Source organism: Gambusia affinis, linkage group LG16 (assembly GCF_019740435.1).
Source record: "Gambusia affinis linkage group LG16, SWU_Gaff_1.0, whole genome shotgun sequence".
In the NCBI taxonomy this organism is placed as follows: Eukaryota; Metazoa; Chordata; class Actinopteri; order Cyprinodontiformes; family Poeciliidae; genus Gambusia; species Gambusia affinis.
The window spans coordinates 6,302,365-6,321,769 of NC_057883.1; the positions used below are offsets into that span (position 1 = coordinate 6,302,365).

At 41.4% G+C, this 19,405-nt stretch overlaps 2 protein-coding genes and 1 long non-coding RNA gene across 12 annotated transcripts in view; 2 read left to right on the forward strand and 1 right to left on the reverse strand.

The window, feature by feature from the left end:
* syne1b (spectrin repeat containing, nuclear envelope 1b) overlaps positions 1 to 15,171 on the forward strand; it is a 100,981-nt gene extending 85,810 nt beyond the window's left edge. For 7 of the 10 annotated variants that reach the window (XM_044142328.1, XM_044142327.1, XM_044142335.1 and 4 more), the window contains 19 exons: positions 158 to 316; positions 610 to 776; positions 875 to 1,037; positions 1,348 to 1,535; positions 1,641 to 1,791; positions 1,960 to 2,142; positions 2,317 to 2,454; positions 2,663 to 2,854; positions 2,941 to 3,268; positions 4,221 to 4,289; positions 4,940 to 5,067; positions 6,157 to 6,283; positions 6,937 to 7,148; positions 7,294 to 7,494; positions 7,566 to 7,694; positions 7,785 to 7,997; positions 8,921 to 9,013; positions 10,495 to 10,553; positions 14,214 to 15,171. In XM_044142328.1, coding sequence (XP_043998263.1) covers positions 158 to 316; positions 610 to 776; positions 875 to 1,037; positions 1,348 to 1,535; positions 1,641 to 1,791; positions 1,960 to 2,142; positions 2,317 to 2,454; positions 2,663 to 2,854; positions 2,941 to 3,268; positions 4,221 to 4,289; positions 4,940 to 5,067; positions 6,157 to 6,283; positions 6,937 to 7,148; positions 7,294 to 7,494; positions 7,566 to 7,694; positions 7,785 to 7,997; positions 8,921 to 9,013; positions 10,495 to 10,553; positions 14,214 to 14,457 — 3,144 coding nt within the window. In that variant the 3' untranslated portion in view covers positions 14,458 to 15,171. The remainder of the gene's footprint in view (positions 1 to 157; positions 317 to 609; positions 777 to 874; positions 1,038 to 1,347; positions 1,536 to 1,640; positions 1,792 to 1,959; positions 2,143 to 2,316; positions 2,455 to 2,662; positions 2,855 to 2,940; positions 3,269 to 4,220; positions 4,290 to 4,939; positions 5,068 to 6,156; positions 6,284 to 6,936; positions 7,149 to 7,293; positions 7,495 to 7,565; positions 7,695 to 7,784; positions 7,998 to 8,920; positions 9,014 to 10,494; positions 10,554 to 14,213) is intronic. The other 3 variants (XM_044142336.1, XM_044142333.1, XM_044142337.1) reach the window with 3 other exon arrangements.
* Positions 15,172 to 15,287: 116 nt separating this feature from the next.
* On the reverse strand, positions 15,288 to 18,876 carry ccdc170 (coiled-coil domain containing 170). Its single transcript, XM_044142338.1, is given in 11 exon segments — positions 15,288 to 15,535; positions 15,937 to 16,006; positions 16,008 to 16,117; positions 16,360 to 16,635; positions 16,974 to 17,023; positions 17,026 to 17,140; positions 17,227 to 17,340; positions 17,343 to 17,429; positions 18,253 to 18,534; positions 18,734 to 18,810; positions 18,813 to 18,876. Coding segments are annotated over 11 exon segments (1,479 nt in total). The 3' UTR covers positions 15,288 to 15,301.
* Positions 18,406 to 18,870, forward strand: LOC122845848. The gene is made up of 3 exons (XR_006373142.1): positions 18,406 to 18,481; positions 18,643 to 18,688; positions 18,791 to 18,870. It is a non-coding gene; the product is annotated as an uncharacterized LOC122845848 (long non-coding RNA).
* Positions 18,877 to 19,405: the final 529 nt, after the last annotated feature.

Sequence of the window (19,405 nt, forward strand, 5' to 3'; positions counted from 1 at the left end):
AGTCATGTTTCAACGATTTCTGTAACGCGGCTTCCTTTTCTTTTGGCTTTTCGTGTTTTGTTTGCATGTCTTAGCACGACATGCATTGGTTTGTTGCTTTCATGGGCTAAGCTAAGTTGTGTAGGTCGACTTCACATGCGGTGCTGTGCTTCTGCAGCTTTCCCTGCGCAGGCAGCAGGTGAGCGAGAAGCTGAATGAGTGGACCGTTTTCACCGAGAAGTACAAGGAGCTGTGCGAGTGGCTGACCAACATGGAGAGTAAGGTGGCCCAAAATGGAGACATCAGCATTGAGGAGATGATCGAGAAGCTCCACAAGGTATGGAGATGTGCCATTTATTAAAATGTTTAGATCAGATTGGTTTTTTTAATACTTTATTTTGGAACTACAGCAGTCTTGTGAATATGAAGCTTTTTCTCATGTCTAGCTATTTTATTACATTTCTCAGCATTTTTACTTTTGTGCATGACTTAATTTTTGCAAGGCTTTTATGGAGGTTTTTTTGTTTATTTTTAAGTCATACACCAGAACTGTCCCAGTCGTAAAACCTGTGTTTAAAGTGTTATTTTTTTTTTTTTTCAATTGCCTGATTGTTTTGAATTGCATTGCAGGATTACCAGGAGGAGATCACGGTTGCAGAGGAGAATAAGAAGCATTTGCATCGGCTTGGAGAGCGGCTGGCCAAGGCCAGTCATCAGACCAAAGCAACTGAAATTGAACAAAAACTCAACAAAGTCAGCGACCGCTGGCAACATCTCTTGGATCTCATTGGAGCTCGGTAAAGAGACATTAGCATTTACAGATGAAAGTGTTTTTTACCTTCATTCTCTGCAGGAATATTTAGTTTGTAATTCTACTGGAAACTAATGTCAACAGAGTGAAGAAGCTGAAGGAAACATTGGTCGCCGTGCAGCAGCTGGATAAGAACATGAACAGCCTGCGCTCTTGGCTCGCCCACATCGAGGCGGAGCTTTCTAAACCCATCGCCTACGACTCCTGCGACTTCCACGAGATCCAGAGGAAGCTCGATCTGCAGCAGGTGTGTGTTTTTAAGTGATCAATAATAAGAAATATTGCACAGAGCAGCTGTAGTTTATAGTTTTGCTTACATCTACCTGTTTATCTAATTTGTCTGTTAAACAAGTGAGAAGCAAGCATCAAATTTTACTTTTGAATAAAAATATAAAACTAAATTATTTTAAATGAAACCAAATAACTACGAAATCAAATAAGACCTTGTAACAAAAATTTTGCAAATAATTGTATCTTTTTCTTAGTTATTTCTTCGCTGCTCCCTGTCAGTTTTTTAATACAAGTATAAATGTGTGCATATTTTTTTTAACCACCAGGAGCTGCAGCGTGACATAGAGAAGCACAGCACCGGAGTGGCTTCAGTGCTGAATTTATGTGAGGTACTTCTGCACGACTGTGACGCTTGTGCCACTGACGCGGAGTGTGACTCAATCCAGCAGGCGACACGAAGCCTTGATCGCCGCTGGAGGAGCATCTGTGCCTTGTCCATGGAGAGGAGATTAAAGTAATCAGTCATATTATCACATAAATAGAAACAGATACCTCTAACAAGTTCCTCTCCTTAATCAGAATTGTTGTTCCTTTTTTTTCTGGAACAATCCTCTTTTAGGATTGAGGAGACGTGGCGTTTATGGCAGAAATTTCTGGAAGACTTTGCACGTTTTGAGGAGTGGCTGGCCTCTTCAGAGAAAACTGCAGCATTGCCCAACTCATCTGGTGTGCTGTACACAGTAGCCAAGGAGGAGCTGAAGAAATTTGAGGTACATCAACATTCCTGTGTGCTGCAATACCTTTCTATGGAATATTTTAATATTAAATTAGGCAGCAAGTGCTAATGTGCTTGAGCTGTTTTGCAAGAAAACAATTGAGACGCATTCAGGCGCATTTTCTAATTTACTGAATATGGCTGAATGTTTGTGCTGCTGCAGGCCTTCCAGAGGCAAGTTCATGAAAGCCTGACCCAGCTCGAATTAATCAACAAGCAATATCGCCGCCTGGCCAGAGAAAACCGCACAGACGCCTCGTGTCGGCTGAGGGAAATGGCTCACGATGCCAATCAGCGATGGGACAACCTGCAGAAAAGGGTGGCATCCATCCTTCGCAGGCTCAAGGCACGATACGCTTTTCCTCTTCATAAAATTATATTTTTAGAATTATTAGCTTCACTTATTTTTATCAAGTTGATCAAACATAAAGGCACACCGGATACTGCACGAGTAAATATTTTTATTTTGTACAATACTATAAAAGTGGTGTAACTTCTTTTTTTTTTTTAATTAATGCAGCACTTTATAAATCAGAGAGAGGAGTTTGAGACGGCCAGAGACGGCATCTTAGTTTGGCTGACAGAGATGGACCTTCAGCTGACGAACATTGAGCATTTCTCAGAGTGCGACATCCAAGCCAAGATCAAACAACTCAGGGTAAGTTTATCCCAATTATTTGAGAATAATGCAGAATTGTACGTTATGACGGAGGTATAGGATAGTATGGTAATGCAGATTAGAAGTAACTAGAGCAGGTACCTCTTAAAAATGCAAGTAGGTAGGCGTTTTGAACAGTTGAGACACCCCTCATTTAAATCTTGAATAGAAGTGATTTTGACTAAACCTATCATTTGTCCCCCACCAGTCGTTCCAGCAGGAGATTTCTCTGACAACAGCCAAGATTGAGCACATCTTCCACCAGGGGGAGGCACTGATAGAGAAAAGTGAGCCTCTGGATGCTGCGGTCATAGAGGAAGAACTGGAGGAGCTTCAGCGTTACTGTCAGGAAGTGTTTGGGCGAGTGGAGCGCTACTACAAAAAGCTCATTCGTCTTCCAGTAAGAGCTCAAAATAAAGGTTTGCTTTTAATAAACCGAAATTTGTTGTTCTTTACCAAACCGAAATTCTGTGGGGGTTTTTTTAGCTTGCAGACGATGATACTGAAGTATCGTTTTCGGACCGTGAGCTTGAGTTGGACGAACCTGGAGATTTGTCCAGCTTACCGTGGAATGAACGTTTGGGGGACGGCTTCCTTTCACCTCTGCCCTCCTCCGGGCGCTCGGCCTCCCTGGCCGCCCAGCTTCGGGCCGAACGATCCGGCAGGGACACGCCCGCGAGCGTGGACTCCATCCCCCTGGAGTGGGACCATGACTATGACCTGAGCCGCGGCCTTGAGAGTGCCAGCAGAGCCCTGAGAGAGCAGCAGAGCGAGGAGGGAGACTTCCTGCAGCGCCCCGCCTCTGGCCTGTCAGGTTAGTAACAGACGAATGAAATAATTTGAACATAAATTTAAATTACAGGCAAGAGCTTTAACATTTCAAAACGTGCTGTGAAGGTTTTCCATTTAGCAACCTGTAGATTCAGAAAGCTACAAATGTGGACCTAGTCGTATGTTTCAAGTTATAAAATGTTATATGGTTTAGGAAATAGAAAGTGACCTTTCAAAATATTTTGAAGTCTGAAGTAGAGATGCACAGGGATGATTTCCAAATTTACTTTGTTTTAGCTAGTTATGATTTTTCTTTAATAACTATTAAATAGCGCTGAAATATTTTTTAGCACTTATCAGTTAAGTTTTTAAGAAGTAGAATCATTATTAGTGTTTTAAAGCACCTTTAGCTAGAGATTAGCTTAGCTAGTGCAGCTAAAAGAGCTGTCTATTTGTGGAAATGCTCTGGGATTTAGCACAACTAAAAAAAAAAAAAAAAAAAACTGCCTAGCATTCCCACATCTAATTGTTTGAGAGCAGACAGAGACAGAAAGCTCAGAGAGCAACAGCCTTCCTGTTCTCTGCTGAAAGTTTTGCTCTCTCTCTCTTTTGCATCCTGAATGAGCCACAGACGTTTCCCGACACATTGTAGAAAATACAGTTTTCTTTCAAATAGCTCCTTTTATCTCTCTGGTTCATTTTAAACACCTGAAACAAATTTTCTTCACTCAGTAACAACATACAAAGCAAAGATTGTCGTGGTTAGCGCCACCTGGCGGAGCATAGATTACATTGTTGATTGACACGCTGATTTCTTGGTGCATCTCTAAATAAAAGTTTTTTCTCATAAGATCCTTCTTTCAATTGGATATTCCAGCAAACTCCATCTTCATACGATGATGTAAATACAGACGAATTCCTGGTTCACCTATTAATTTGGTAACATAGTGTGAAGCCCAGTGCTAAATGTTTGTACTGTACAATGTTTCTTCCAGATGTAGTGATTCCAGAGAGCCCTGAGGCCTTTGTTAAACTAACAGAGCAAACTCTGAGGTCCTCCACTGGTAGGCAAACGCATAATGCATTTGTTTGGGCCCAGAAATAACTACTCCAAATAGCCCAGTAGCCCTCTCACCGGCTTGGTTGATTTGTGTTGATTTCACTTACACACCGTCACTAATAGTAGCTCTTTCTAACACTGTAGGGTGAATTCCATTTCCTCTGTCACTTCCTGCTCCCGGTTTTGGGTTCTCACTCAAAAGAACAGAAATGGAGTTCAGCCTAAATCTTCTTTCTAACTTGCTCTTTCATTTGACTTGCAGTGTTGCTGGGTAGCTAACCTGTTTGGGTTCTTTTTATGTTTCAGAAAGGCATGTTTTTTTTTTGTTTGTTTGTTTATTTTGTCACAGTGAGCAACTTCTTTATTCTTTTTAAAGGATTGCAGATTTGTTTTCGCTCTTAAATGGTCATTCTCATAAATTGAGGATCCTCCTCCTGATCCCAGCTGACCCTAAGACTCCGCTAACTTGGCTGTCCGGAAAACCAATCTGCACTCCTCGTTTCTCATCTTTTTTTTACGTTTTGTCTAGTTTTTCTCTGTCTAAACAGGTCCACCTTCTCTTGGACTGTAAATCACTGTACATTTCAGATAGTCACTTTGCATGGTTACTTGGCGTCTTTACTTGACGGTGATCAGTTCTTGTTGTGTCAACAGGAGAGGCTGCCTCAGCAGATTCTCATATGCATCCTCTTGATGCCAGCCGTTCCCACCTGCAGCAGTTGGACAGCAGTCGCAGCCGCACTCCTTTAAGCACAGAAACAGACGCATCATACATGGGCTACGTATGTCTCTCTCACAACTACATCCTCAATGTTGCATCTGATTGTTTCCTTGATTTGCAAAAGTATCCATACTTCTAAAGTATGTTTTCCGCATGTCAGGTCACAGCTGAAATCTTCCGTGTGTTTCATTTACTATATCAACAAAGTGAATAGAATGAAATAAAGTTATTGCAGGTCAGTAAAAAGCCATAGACTCCAAATTACATCAGTGAGCCACTTATGTGTACATATACTTTCTATTCTTACTTTGAGAAGAATGGGAACACTTGTGAAAGCAAATTTCAAATGTTGTGCAGTGTAGTAAAAGTTAGTCCTATAAAATCTCAGAGGGGTTCATGTTGCATATTTCTATGAGAAAAAAAACTTGCATTATTTTCCTTCCACTTAATAAATATTTGCATTTTAGAGTTGATCTATTAAATAAAATTCCAACTACTTTTGTAAAGGTTTGTGTTTGTAACTTGACAAACTTGGAAGAGTCAAAGAGGTGTGAATACTTCGTCAAGGTGTCTATAAAGTCATTTTTACCAGGTTAAAATGTTATTTTCACCTTAAGGCAGTCTTTACGTTTAAAGGCATGTCAGGTTTATGCACCTAGAACATCAAAATATAGACACAAGAGACGGTTAGTTTCTTTTTACTCGCGAGGAGAACGAACAGAGACGTACTCAGTTACAATCTCTGAAAGTACATCCTGCCGCACCCTCTCTTTTTATTTCATTCGTTCCGTAGTTAGATGCACATTTCAGCTCTTATCAAAACATATGCAGCTGCAACGTGATTCACAGTTTCATAAAGTAAACTAGAACATTTACGACAAACAGTATGACTGAATAAGGCTAATCAGCACCATTACACTGTAAACTGTCTTATCATAAACATGAAGAATAGGATGTCCTTCTGCTGAGCAGCCGTCTGATTACAACAAGCTGTCTCTGCATCCTTTCAGCACACTCAGAAACATACTGATTAGTATTTATATAGGTTGTTCTTTTAATTCTATCAAGGTGAATAATGGTATCATGGTAATAAGTGCCTGTTGTAATAATCTGGTAGTTTTCTTCAAGCGAGTCTGTGTTTACTCCGTAGATGCGACTGCTGGGTGAGTGTCGTGGCAGCATCGACACGGTGAAGAGGATGGGCTCCGAGCTGAAAGAGGAAGAGGATGCTGTGTCTGGACTGGCAGACCCAAGTAGCTCAGAGTCCCAGACTTCAGGTAATATAACAGTAAAACCGAGACAGCCGCATGTTTTCAGCAACATCATGCTTCACAGTTTATCCATCCATCCATCCATCCATCCATTATCTGAACACCCTTTTTCCCTAATGGGGTTGGGAGGGTTGCTGGTTCCAATCTCCAGCTGCGTTCCGGGCGAGAGGCGGGTTCACCCTGGACAGGTCGCCAGTCTGTCGCAGGGCAACACAGAGACAGACAGGACAAACAACCATTCACACACTCACACCTAGGGAGAATTTAGAGAGACCAATGAACCTGACAGTCATGTTTTTGGACTGTGGGAGGAAGCCGGAGAACCCGGAGAGAACCCACCATGCACAGGGAGAACATGCAAACTCCATGCAGAAAGACCCCGGACCGGGAATCGAACCCAGGACCTTCTTGCTGCAAGGCAACAGTTCTACCAACTGCGCCACTGTGCAGCCCCGCTTCACAGTTTAGTTGTTCTTGGTTTAGATATTTTTGTTTCTTTGTCAGTATCATAAAATATGAGCCAAGCTGCTGTGCTTCTTTCTCCCATCTGCGTGAAAATGCAGCACACACTCAATATAAATGCTTCGTGTGACATTATTAGCTTATATTGACCTTCATCAAATCTTTCCTGTTCTTTCCTGTTGCCCCCTTCCATCCAGGTGTGATTGAGCGCTGGGAGCTCCTGCAGGCTCAGGATCTCAGTAAAGAGATGCGCTCCAAGCAGAACCAGCAACAGTGGCAGCAGCTGAACTCTGACCTGAATAACATCTGGACGTGGCTGGGGGAAACGGAGGAAGAGCTGGAGCAGCAGCGAAAACTGGACGTCAGCACAGACATCCAGATCATTGAGCTCCGCATCAAAAAACTCAAGGTAATTAAATCAAATTCTTTCTTTTTTTTCTGACATTATTTGCTCGGTTTAATTATTTTATACACTCAAAATCTTTGTGTTTTATTACTTGGTGACCATGTTGCCTGATTTTCTCCTGCTCTATGATGTTGATGTTTGACTCCAGGAGCTGCAGAAGGCGTATGACAAGCGCAAGGCCATCGTACTTTCCATCAACCTGTGCAGTGCCGAGTTTCTGCAGTCGGACACGGAGGAGTCCAGAGAGCTGCAGGCCAAACTGAAGGACGTGAACAACAGCTGGGACAAACTGGGCAGCTCTTTGGACGAATGGAGGACCTCGCTACAGGAAGCTCTCATGCAGTGTCAAGTAAGTGCATGTTGTCCTATTTATTTACTAATTTAACCAGCAGTTCCGTACTAACCTTTTGTGTCCCACAGGACTTTCATGAAATGAGTCACGGTCTGCTCCTCTGGTTGGAAAATATTGATCGCCGAAGGAATGAGATTGTCCCAATTGACCCGATCCAGGACAGCGATACCCTTCACGAACATCACAAGACACTCACGGTACAAAACAGTAAAAAATTATTGTTTAAACATGTTACCCTGGGATTACATTTGCATATTTTAATTCGGTTTACGTCATACACCCGACAGCAAATCCGCCAGGAGTTATTGGACTCGCAGCTGAAAGTGGCGTCACTGCAGGACATGTCCCTCCAGTTGCTGGTCAACTCTCAGGGCAGCGACTGCCTGGAGGCCAAAGAGAAGGTTCATGTCATCGGGAACCGCCTCAAGCTGCTGCTGAAGGAAGTGACCCGAGACCTCAGAGAGCTCTCCAGGACTCTGGACATCACAAGCAGCCAGCAGGTAGATCAACTCATTCAGTTACCTGCAAAATTATTCACATTTTATTTCACAACTGGAGATTTCAGGGGGGGTTTATTGGCATTTTATCCATTAGATCATTATCAACTAGTGCATAAATTTGTGGTTCAAGGAAAATGCTGAATGGGTGATACATTGTCCACAAGTAAACATCCTGTATGTAGCATATGCGTTTTTGCTCATTCTTCCTTTCAAAAGTGCTAAAGCTCAGACTGCGTTAAAACATTTTTTTGCCATATTCTCAATTAGTTTTGGACATCATTTTTGACATGTAAACATGTTTTTCTAAATTCTTGTATTCCCTCTTCTTGCTGGAGACAAGCATCCCCACAGCATGATCCTGCCACCACCATGTATGAGCTTGTGCTACAACAGATGGTGTGTTCAGGGTCATTTTTTTCTTTTTCTTTGTTTAGGGGTGTCAGTGTAATGGGGTCTGAATACATATGCATACCAGATTTTTATTCAGAAACTTCCACTTCAGTCGTGTTTTACTTTTCGTGGGTCTGTCAGATAAAAGGTCAGCGTTTGTAGCTATAAAGTGGTGAAATGTTCCACGTCTATAAATATTTCTACGTGTCCCGTTTGAATCTGTACAGCCCTGATTTAAGATATGACATGTTAAATTTTCCAACACGTTTCAGGTTTATTTGCTGCAGGAGAGTTTAAACTCAAGTTCACATTTTGTACCTCTATCAAAACAGTTTTTGCTCTTTGTAATTATTTTATTAAAAGGTCACATGAAGACCGTTATTAAACTCAGATGAATTCAATCAAATCAGATTTTTTTTGCCAGATGCTCAGCTCTGGTACGCAGAAGGCCTAACATGTTGAAATACTCGCCGTCTTTGTGCTTCTTGTTTTTTGTATTTGCGGATGTTTTTTGTTTGTTTGTATATCTTCAGGATTTGTCTTCTTGGTCGTCTGCTGATGAGTTGGACACGTCTGGTTCCCTCAGTCCGGTATCAGGAAGGAGCACTCCGAGTCGGTCGCGATCGGTAATGTTCACCTCTTGCTGTTTACAGAGTCCCAGTAGAAACAGGAGTTTGATAACTCGTCTGTAACACAATGCCAAACGCCCCGACAGCCCCGTCGATGACCCAGTTCACCCCCCGTGTTTCCAGTGTCTCTCCTTTAAATGTTTACACACCGACATACCCTTTTATACCATTTAAGTCCCAAACCTCTTTCAAACCATCTAATATTCCTGCATGTATCTTCCTTGGGAAAATGGGACGTTTTATTTTCACTTCTAGATGTTATTTTTTTTTTGTTCTTTGTTTCAAAACCTTTGCACCTTTTTTCCCTTCTTCTCTTTTACTTTTCCTTCATTTCCAAACTAAAATGTTTTCCCTAGAATTTTCCTCTAACTCCTTCTCTGAACATTTATTTTAATTTCTACATGGTTAATCTCAGCCATACTGGCTGTGATGGAGTTGTTAAATCTACCAATGAGATTCTTTTTGAATTTGACAAAAACAATACCACGATTGTCTTAGAAATGCCTTGCAAAAGGATTCGTCCCTTGAACTTTTTCACATTTTGTTTTGTTACAACCAAAAAATTCAATATATTTTGTTTAGATGTTATGTGATAGGTCAACAGAATGTGGTTCACACTTACGACCGGGAAGAAAACTGTGCACAAATAAAAATCTGAGGAGTGAGGTGTGCATTTGTAGTCAATACTTTGTGGGACCAACCATTGTTGCACATCTAGTCTGAATTTTTTTTTAACAGTTTTTCTTTACAACATAGTTTAAGCTCAGGCAGGTTGAATGCCTGGTGTCCAATCTGTAATTTTTGAGAGTTGACATAGGTTTCAAACTGGGTTATTTCCTGGTGATATGTTTAGTTCCCAGCTCCAGATGTGTTTTTCTCCAGCGTTGCTCCATTCATCCCTCCATCACTACTGATCAGCTTCCATTTCCTACATAAGGAAATGTTTTTCCAGGAGGATGTTCTGTAATCGACACTGTCTTTCCCTTTTACAAACATGCACCAGTTTGTGTTGTTCTGTCGCACAAGATCCTAATGAAACATTGAAACTTGAGGTTGTGAGGTGACAGGATGTAGAAACGTCTTAGGGGTAAGGGTGCTTTTGCAAGGCACAACAATAATATCAGAATACTGTCAAGTCAGTCCAAATAAGGGCGCCACTGCTTTTATTGTTTCTTATTAATGTCACTGTTACCAAAAGAGAGTCATGCATCACATTGCCTGATGTGTAGCTTCGGATCTGCAGTCGCTTCCTCACAGGCGGAAGCCGTTCAAAGTAACCAAAAGCACACTTTGAAAAAGCCAGATTCCTTGTTGTTACGAGTCACGAAATCTCATACTCATGTCTGATTTTTGTTCTTGTTTTTGCTGCTCTTCTTTCATTTTGGGTTGTCTTTTCATCAGTAGCTTTGTCTTGATTTGCGAGGACTGAAACATACTTTCTTTCTTTCACCCTCCCCTCCCCTGTTCATTGCAAACAGCAACGGGGCAAATGTAGTCTGTCACAGCCTGGACCGTCTGTGAGCAGTCCACACCACAGGTACCTTTTTGTTGCTTCTAGCACACCTAGAAGATAATGGAACTCCACCCATGATGCACTGGGAGGCTAGTCCGGGCTCTCTAATGTACACACCCTTTCTGCATTAGTCCCTATTTCACTTGTTAACCCTAGTGCCGGCTCATGATAGTGAATTCCATCATCTTCTGCCAGTCTGGGTGCTCTGTGTAGGTTAGACGATGAGGTGAGCTGCAGGCCAAACATCCACCCAGGAAAGGGTTTTACGAGGAATAGGCTTCTTCTTCTTCTTGTGTCCTCGGCTGCTTATCTAATGTACAGCTAACAACACTTCTTGCTAACAAGCCAGCAAACTCCCCCTTTTTCTTTGAAAGTGTCGAGCCAATAAATGTCTGCAATGAACAATGCAAAAGCTGCGGCTTCCCTTTCTTTCTAGAGCTTTCACTCTGACCTCGTGTGTGTGTGTGCTGGTTCTTCACTGCTGCTTCTACCTCACTGACTTTCCATCTCTGTTCCTCAGTCTGTCATCTGTGCGTCTTGCCTCTCAGGCGTCCATTTGTGAGGCGTTAAGGGGGGACGTTTTGGTAACAACATAAGAAAACTTCATGTTGACCTTTAATACGATTGTTTATGTGTTCACTGATTGTATTGTCCCTTGAAAACATGCTAATTTTTAGGAAGCATAGTGGGGATTTTTGTTTCCACAGTAGCCTGAAGTGACCCAATTCCCATTTTTTGTTATATCAGATTATTATTATTATTATTATTTTTGCTGTGGTCGTTTACACTTCCAAATAGTATATGCGACCTGTTACACAGTGTGAACGGAAAAACGACCCGAAAGTGTCACGCATGCGCGTTAGAGGGCGCAATAACGTCAGCGTTCTAAGAGTTTTGCCAATCGCCATAAAAAGAAGAAGTGCTCATCCATGTTTATTTATTTACAGAAGTAAACGTGGATGCTAACGGTGAGGCATATCTTCCGATTTTGAAGTTGTTCTCCATATAACTTAACATAACTTAATCCTCATTTGGTTGTTGTTTTCCTTCCTGCTTGCGCATATCAGGACCCAGAATCGTGATGTTTGTCGAGAGTCAGTGACGTTCAGGTCGGATGAATGCGACCTGGACGTTAGGCCGCATATGAATCGGATAAGTAAAAAATATCCAAGTGGTCCGGTACTCTTTCGAAAAAAAAAAATGTGTGTTGTTCAGACTTTCATGAAAGCGATTTTTTTTCATCGCTTTTTATGAATGCGGATTCAGTGGCGAGTTAGGACCCCCGTGTAAACACTGCAGTAAAACAAAAGTAGTATTTTTACTCAAGTATCATACAGTGTGATCCTCAAGCCTCAATGGTGCGTTCACACCAAACGTTTAGAGCGTCAGGAGCGTCTGGTTTACATTCATAGTCTATGTGGAGGCGCGTCTAGGCCAGCTGCGCCGCGTTTTACGCGTCTAGTGCGGCGCAATTTAAACAGTGTGGAGAGTTTTGAGCGTTTGACTCATTAAGAGGCCGGCAACGAAAAACGACTGGAGCGATTTTGACACGTCTGACGCGCCTCCACATAGACTTTGTATGTAAACCAGACCGCGAAACTCTCCGTGTAGAGCAAAATGTCAAGCGTCTGCATTCAAGGTGCACACTCGTTGAACTTGAAGCATTGGATGCGTTTTTGATGTGAACGCACCATAACCATTGGCTGAGCAAGTCCTGTTAAGCTCTTGATGGGTTTAAGTTAATACAAAATGATTCTGGATTAATTTATTGTACATTTCTTTGACAAACGTCATTTCCAGAAAACAAACTCTGGATTTAGCTAAAAGTAGCGTTACATAATAGAGATAATTTGTTGACGATAGACTCTTTGGTTCTCGTGGTGTATGGATTATCCTCCCCTCCTTCAGAAGTAGTAAAGAGGAATGTAACATCATTAAACTATACAGACGATGTTTACAAATCTCCAAGAACTGTAGCAGTGTGAAAAATATCACAAAGCAACAAGCTCTTGTTACATAGAATGTTTTTTTTTTTTCAAAGATGTCTGTGTGATTAATTCATTGAAGACTCCTTGTAAAATTGATTGGACAAAGAATTAAGTACTAATGAGAGTATAAATATTACTGATGTTTCCCTTAAGTTATATTTTTTTCCTTGTCCTAACTTACAACTTAGTTTTTTATACCAGTTTAAACTTCTGCAGAGCTCTTAGGAATCAGCCTAATAAGATAACTCCATAATGACCCTGAAAGATTAAATAATTTCATCCTCAGTTGTTTACCAGGAACATTTGGATTCGCTCAACAATGATGTATTTTGCTACATGGGTCCAGTTTGTTTTTTGTCCATGTCTTTAACGTATAAAATAACAGCGCCTTGCAGAAGCATTCATGCACCTTCAGCTACATATTTCACATTTTGTCACTTTTTAGTCATAAACATATTTGTATTCTCCTGGTTATGTGAAATACCAACACAAGCTCGTTTGTAATTGTTAAGTGGAAGAAAAAAAAGTCATGATTTTAACTTGTTTTAGCAACAACAAAAATATGTGTAAAATGTGAAGCATGCTCTTGTATTTAGCTCACATAATTATATATTTTGTAGAACCAACTCTCACTGGAATCAGAGCTGCGACTATTTTGAACTACGTTTAAAGTTAAAATTTGGAAATTCTCCATTTAATTTTGGTCTAGACTTTGACTGGGCCATTCTAACATGTGATGCATATGCTTTTATTTAAACCATTCCATGGCAGCTCAACAGAGGTCAGTGGGGTTTATTGTTTTACAGTAACCTCAACTTCTCCAGTTTTATTCCTGACCAGTTCTCAGATCTTTAATTTAAAAAAAAAAAGACAGAAAACTATTCTTACATTTTATTCTGCACTACCCTAAGTTGAGTCGGTCTGTCTCATAGCATCCAAATTAAATGCATTGACTGTTTTAATATGACAAAATGTGAAAAAGTTAAAGTTGCATGAATTCTTTTGCACTTTACTCTAAGCCACATTCAATGAAGTGAAGTGGTGTATTTGTTTTCACCTATTTCTCTTACAGAAGTTAGTTAAAAACCACAATGTCGTTAAAACCAAAATCTGTTTCAAGATGCTGCGCTGCTCTTGCCATGGCATGCTTTGCACTTTTCTCCAGGATGAAACCTTTCAGAGTCGGCTCAGCTGATTCCTGCAGCATGCTTGTTTTTTTGTTTTGTCTTTTTACTCTTAACACCTTCAGCAAAGGAATGCAAGCAAACGTTAAATGTATTTGTCTCTGCTTGAATACTGTTTTGTGACTGTCTTTGTTCCCCTGTTTATCCACCAAGTTTCAGTCAGCATGTGCATCACAGGAGGAAACATCGTCACTTTCAGCCGAGTTTGCAGTAACTCTCAAACACGCCGTCGTGCGACTATTAAAGCATCGACATCCAGCAGCCAGGCTGCTGAAATGAGATCTTATTTGGATTGAAAACAGATTTCACACATGGAGAGAGGGATATTAAATTAGGAATTTTTATTATTTCAATTTGCAAGTTTAAAAATGTGGTTCATTCAGTTTGAGCTACATAGATCGTACAGTATTGTTGTGTTAGCAGTAGTGTAGTTGTACCAGGGATGTTGTGTGTTTACTGGCAGCGGTTTCCTGACGCTCAGCCTCTGCCTGGTCGTGAATGTGTGTGAGCAGGTCTCGCAGCGCCGCTGGATCCGCTTCCTGCCGTTCTGATCTGGACGTGGCGACGGCTCGCAGGTCCTCGTTCTGGCGCCGCGTCCTCTGGTTCGCGCTGCCTCTCCAGCTCCTCCTGCTCCTGCTGGTGGTCCTCGCCTTCCTGCTGCCGCTGGCCGAGGAGGACTACTGCACTCAGTCCAACAACTTTGCTCATTCCTTCTACCCGATGCTCAGCTACACTAAAGGACCGCCTCCCGTGTAGGTCGGCAACGAGAACTCTCCGTAATTTGGCTTCCGTGGGACGGGGATGAGAATCGAGCGCAGAAAAATCTCTCTTTTTTTGTGTGTGTGTAGCGCAGAAAATCAAGAATAGCACTACTTTTAAGAAATGCTGCGTCATTTCGAGGTGTATTTTGGTTTAGGTCACGGTGGGGTTCTGGTGAATGGATTTACGGGTCCTTCATCGTGTATTTTTCTGGAGAACACTGTTGGTGGAAAGCACCAAAGTCTAAAGCTGAAAGATTAGCCTTGGGCAACAAAAAGGAACATGAAACAGTTTCATTGCGTTTATTCTTTTTTTTTTTTACCTGTATTTTGGGCATGTGGTTTTAATATTTACTTTTATTTACTTACATCTATGACTGTGTTTGTGCTAAACTGTACGTTTTTAACTTGAACTACATCCATTCATGTCCGTCTGTCAAGCCAAGTGTTTCATGAACGGATGCAAATCAAGGGTTTAACATTTAACATCATGACCTTTTTACATCCTGCTTTGTATTTTTTTCAAAACATCTGGTATCTTAAAGATCGGAACTATGACACATAGAACTAATGTATATTTTGTATGACTGTTGGTTGAGTATAAAATATATAAAAGTCCAGAGTTATTTAACATGTGTACATAGTCAGAAGATTACTATGAAAAAAGATGTATATGCAACTACCAACAATAATGAATGCCAAATCCTCCCTCAGAATCTTGTCTTTAATCTGATTTGTCTTTTGTTCATTTTTTTTTTTTTATGAAAATAACTTTAAAGCCCTGGTTGCTAAATAACGTATTTGTCAGTATCTTGGGTGGCATTTTCTGTACATAAAGACCTTTAAATGGCAGCAAATGGAGAACCTGAGACAGAATCATCCGAGGTGGAACGACCTTCAGGAAGGTCAGGGAGCAGAGGAAGACTGTGGTGAGTGGAGCAATGCCAGGTTGTGGTGTGATGATGATTGCTGTGAAGAAGCTCCTCAAGCAGTTGGATAAGTTCATCATTTGAAAGAGATAAAGATGTCGAGTTCGGGCCCAGCGTCTGAGAAACCTTCGACTGGAAATCCAGCAGCTACAGCGAGAGAAGAAAACGGCCGGTTTACTGTGAACGCAGGCTTTACTCTAAATTAATAAGAGCCTTGCAAAACTCACACTTGATGTTTTTATAGTTTTGTCACTTTTCTAAACCGTAGTGTGTTGTGATTCTGTGTGATAAACCAACACAATGTCAATGGCACAGTTCGAAAACGAGCTGCACCAGCAATCTTTACACATTTCTCTGCAACAGAAACGAGCCGAAATAAAGTAGAAACAATAATAAAAAAATCAGCCCATAAGCCTTGGTTTCCCTCAAGCTTTCTGCTCTAACCTTGTGACTTTCCTCCACCGAGTCGAGAAAACGACTAAACAACAAAGAGATGAATCCATTGGCTCTGCTGCGTGGGGGAAATGTTACATCTGGACGTCACTCACCTCCCTCTGTCGGTCAGACAGCTGATCCAGGCCGACTCTGAGGACGTCGAGCTGCTCTCGCTCCTCTCGTCTTCTTCTCCTGGCCCTGCAGGTCCGAGCTGACCGCGCTCAGCTTCTTCTCCGCCTTCGCCTTCCCGTCCAGCAGCAGGTCCATCTTCAGCTTCTGCTCCATGACGTTCAGCTTAACGTGTTGAGCACAGCGGAGACCCAAATGTGGATGTTTGTGCTCAGCCAAACGATGCCGACCTTTCTTCAGATTAGATAAGTAACTCTGGCACTTGAATAGGTCCTCAAATCGTGTCAAGATCAAGACTGTTTATATACTTGATTCAAAATGATTTTAAAACATGATCACTTTACAAGGTGTTACGAGGTGAAAGAGCCTCTAGAGTGGCTTCAAATCCCAACCATTCTCCCCTCTACCTTGAGCTCGTTGGTGTGGGTGAGCTGGGCCTTGAGCTCAGTGTTGGACAGCTTGGTCGCCCTCAATTCTCCCTGGATTCGCTCCAGCCATTTTTTTTTTTTTTTTTTTTTTTTTTTTTTTTTTTTTTTTAACTTCCGGGCCTCCAGAAGAGCGTCGCTTTGTTCTGCAGACAGCACAGATCAACTCCTCCTCTTCTCCTCCAGCTCTAACACCTTCTTCCTCAAAAGCTGGACGTGGAGTTCTTTTCTGTCCAGTTGGTCCGTTTGGGACTTTACCTGCAAGGAATGAGCAGATTTTTACTTTTGTTCAGAGAGGAAGCAAAAGAGTCAAGTTGTTTGTGCAGCACCTTCCACCAACAACGTAGTAAAAAGTGCTTTACACCATAAACACATTAAATAGTCAATTATTATGAAACAAGCACTAAACATTAGATTCTGTCATCATCAAAATCATCTCATCAAATATCTTGATAAATGTCTCAGTTATTATCAGTTATTGATTTAAAGGAACTCTGTTTCCACTATCTTGCAGTTTTCTGGACGTTTGTTCCAGATCAGAGGAGCATCAGAGCATCAGAGAGAGTATCTGAAGAAGTCACATCCTGTAGTTTTACTTTCTGCTTTAAGCCGTATGTCTGCGTTTTGCTCTCCACCAGAGCAGCCACCTGTCAAGCTGCTCTGCGCGTGACCGGACGAGTTTCAGCCTCATGTCGACGCCCAGGTCGGGGTCAATACCGTCGACCTTCATCGTCTCAGACAGCCGCTCCACAAACTCCTCATACTGCGGAGAAATTGTGGTCCAAACACTTGCACGATTGGTTGGTTTTCCTCAGTTTGTCACTCGCCTGCGTCAGTGGCTTCTCTCACTTGTCTGTTGCTGCGTCGTAGTTCGTCCCGATGCAGCTCTGCCTCCAGCCGCTCCGTCTCCAGACTCTGCAGTTGCCTCCTCAGGTCCTGGACTTGTTGCTCGGCAAGCTGAGCAACAAGCTGAGCGTGCCGAGCTGGAGCGCCGTCAGCTTTTTCAGCTCCTCAGAGGTGTGACGCAATCTCCTCTCCACCTGTCATACGGTCTGCAAAGCCGAGGAAATCAACATTAATGGTTAGAAATTGCTCAAGGTGTAGGCGGTGGAGGGATTTCTTGACACATCTTAGAATTTTTTTATTATTTTTTTTAAATGAAAAACAGTAACAACAATTCAAATACTGAATAAAGTATGCTTGTGCTTTTCTGTATTTGGTTGTGTTCACGACGTCACTAATTCAAATTACAATAGCTTGCGATTTAATGATGGATATAACAGATACGTCAGCTAATTTCTAGATTATTCATAACCCGTGAACTTCTCTGTTGTCACATTGCAAACATAAACTTCATTTTATGTGACAGACCAACAAAAGTGAGTGTATTATAATGAAGAGAAATTAAAATAAACCATTCTGGATGTGTTGCTTTATCATTAGTGTATTTCTATTCTTCACAGAACAATTGAATTGTACTGAGAATAAAATTCACTAGTCGCTCGATTAAAAAATAAGTGATCTGTTTGTACCATATTTTAGGGGTTTCAGAGGGAAGTGGACCAAATGCAAAAAGCACGCCGCACATTTCTGATTTTTACTTATAAAAAAAGTATTAATTTTCCTTCCACTTTTCATATGTACACTACTTTGAGTTGGTCTATCAAAAAAAAGAAATAAAAAATATAAATATGTGAGGCTGTAAAGCGATAATGTGAAAAGATCAAAGGAAAATGAAGAATTTTGCAAGGCGCTATAAAAAAATCTTCAAAAGTCACTCAAGTAGTGTAGCAGCTAATTTGTGATGTCTTTGTTTTTTCCTCTGTAGCCTGAAAGAAAATTAAATCAAGAGACTCATTTGTTGTAATTAGTCACCTTATTACAGAAGCTGTCTAGGTGATGTAAGACGTCTCTCTCTGTGGGCAGGAACTCATGCTCAGTCTTCTCCTGCAGTAGACCAGCCACCTTTTCCAGGAACCGCTGAAGTTTCAATTCAGCCGCCTGGGCCTTGGACCTACACTCCTCCACCCGTTTCTCCAGACAGCAGGACTCTCGTCTGACCGCTTCTATCACTCTCCTGCTGGCGTCAAGGCTTTCGCTTAAGGTCCGTTTCTCTGTCTCCACGCCCCTCCTTCCCACCGCCAGGCCTTCCAACTCCTGAAAGAGCTAGCGTTGCATGTTAACATTTAAAATGGACGCAAACTTCGGATGATGTTTTCAGTTTTAATCCATTTGTAACCAGCAAATGTTTTATTTGGTTAATAGGGGAGAAAACAGAGCCAAGTCCAGACAAAAAGAGGCAACTTTGAGAGTGAGTGTAACTCTAAAACACATTGAGAATGCTCAGTAATTCTACCTCTTTGAGTTAATCAAGTGCTGCTGCACTGCTGGCTGTCTTCTTCTCCTGATCCAGCTCTGCCATCAGCCTCTGCACTGTCTGCTGGCTTTACACTCCAGCTCACAAGATTTGACATTCTCCGCCAAAACAGCAACCCTCATCCTCAGTCTCTCCTCCCTGTTAGACGGGTAACAGGGGCAAATGACACATTTCACAAATACTCCGTACATTTTTCTTTTATTTGAGTCAGAAAGTTCCCAATAAAGAAAATTATGAAGTGAAACTGAACTTGTTTAGATCATATTGTACATCACTGTATACTGCACATTTGTGGTGCAATTTTTAAAAAGCCAGTCTTCAAAGATTGAAGGTGGCTTGTAATGATGCACTGAGACTTTTGTTAAATAAACCCAGATGGTCCAGTGCCAGTGAACTGTTTGTATCTTCTCGAGTCACCACTTTGATGGCTCTTTTGAGAAAACTTATGTATAGATTTATTTGTCGCTTAAACAAGTCTAATAATAGAATTATACTACTGTTGACAAATGTTAAATATAGTGCAGTAAAATACTCATCTGTACTCTGGAGACATTGGTTTGATTGCCTTCTGTAAGGCTAAGAGTCATGTATTTGTATTTTTTATTTTTTGTACTTTTTATTCTTTTATTGTCTTTGTTTTCTTTTTTATGT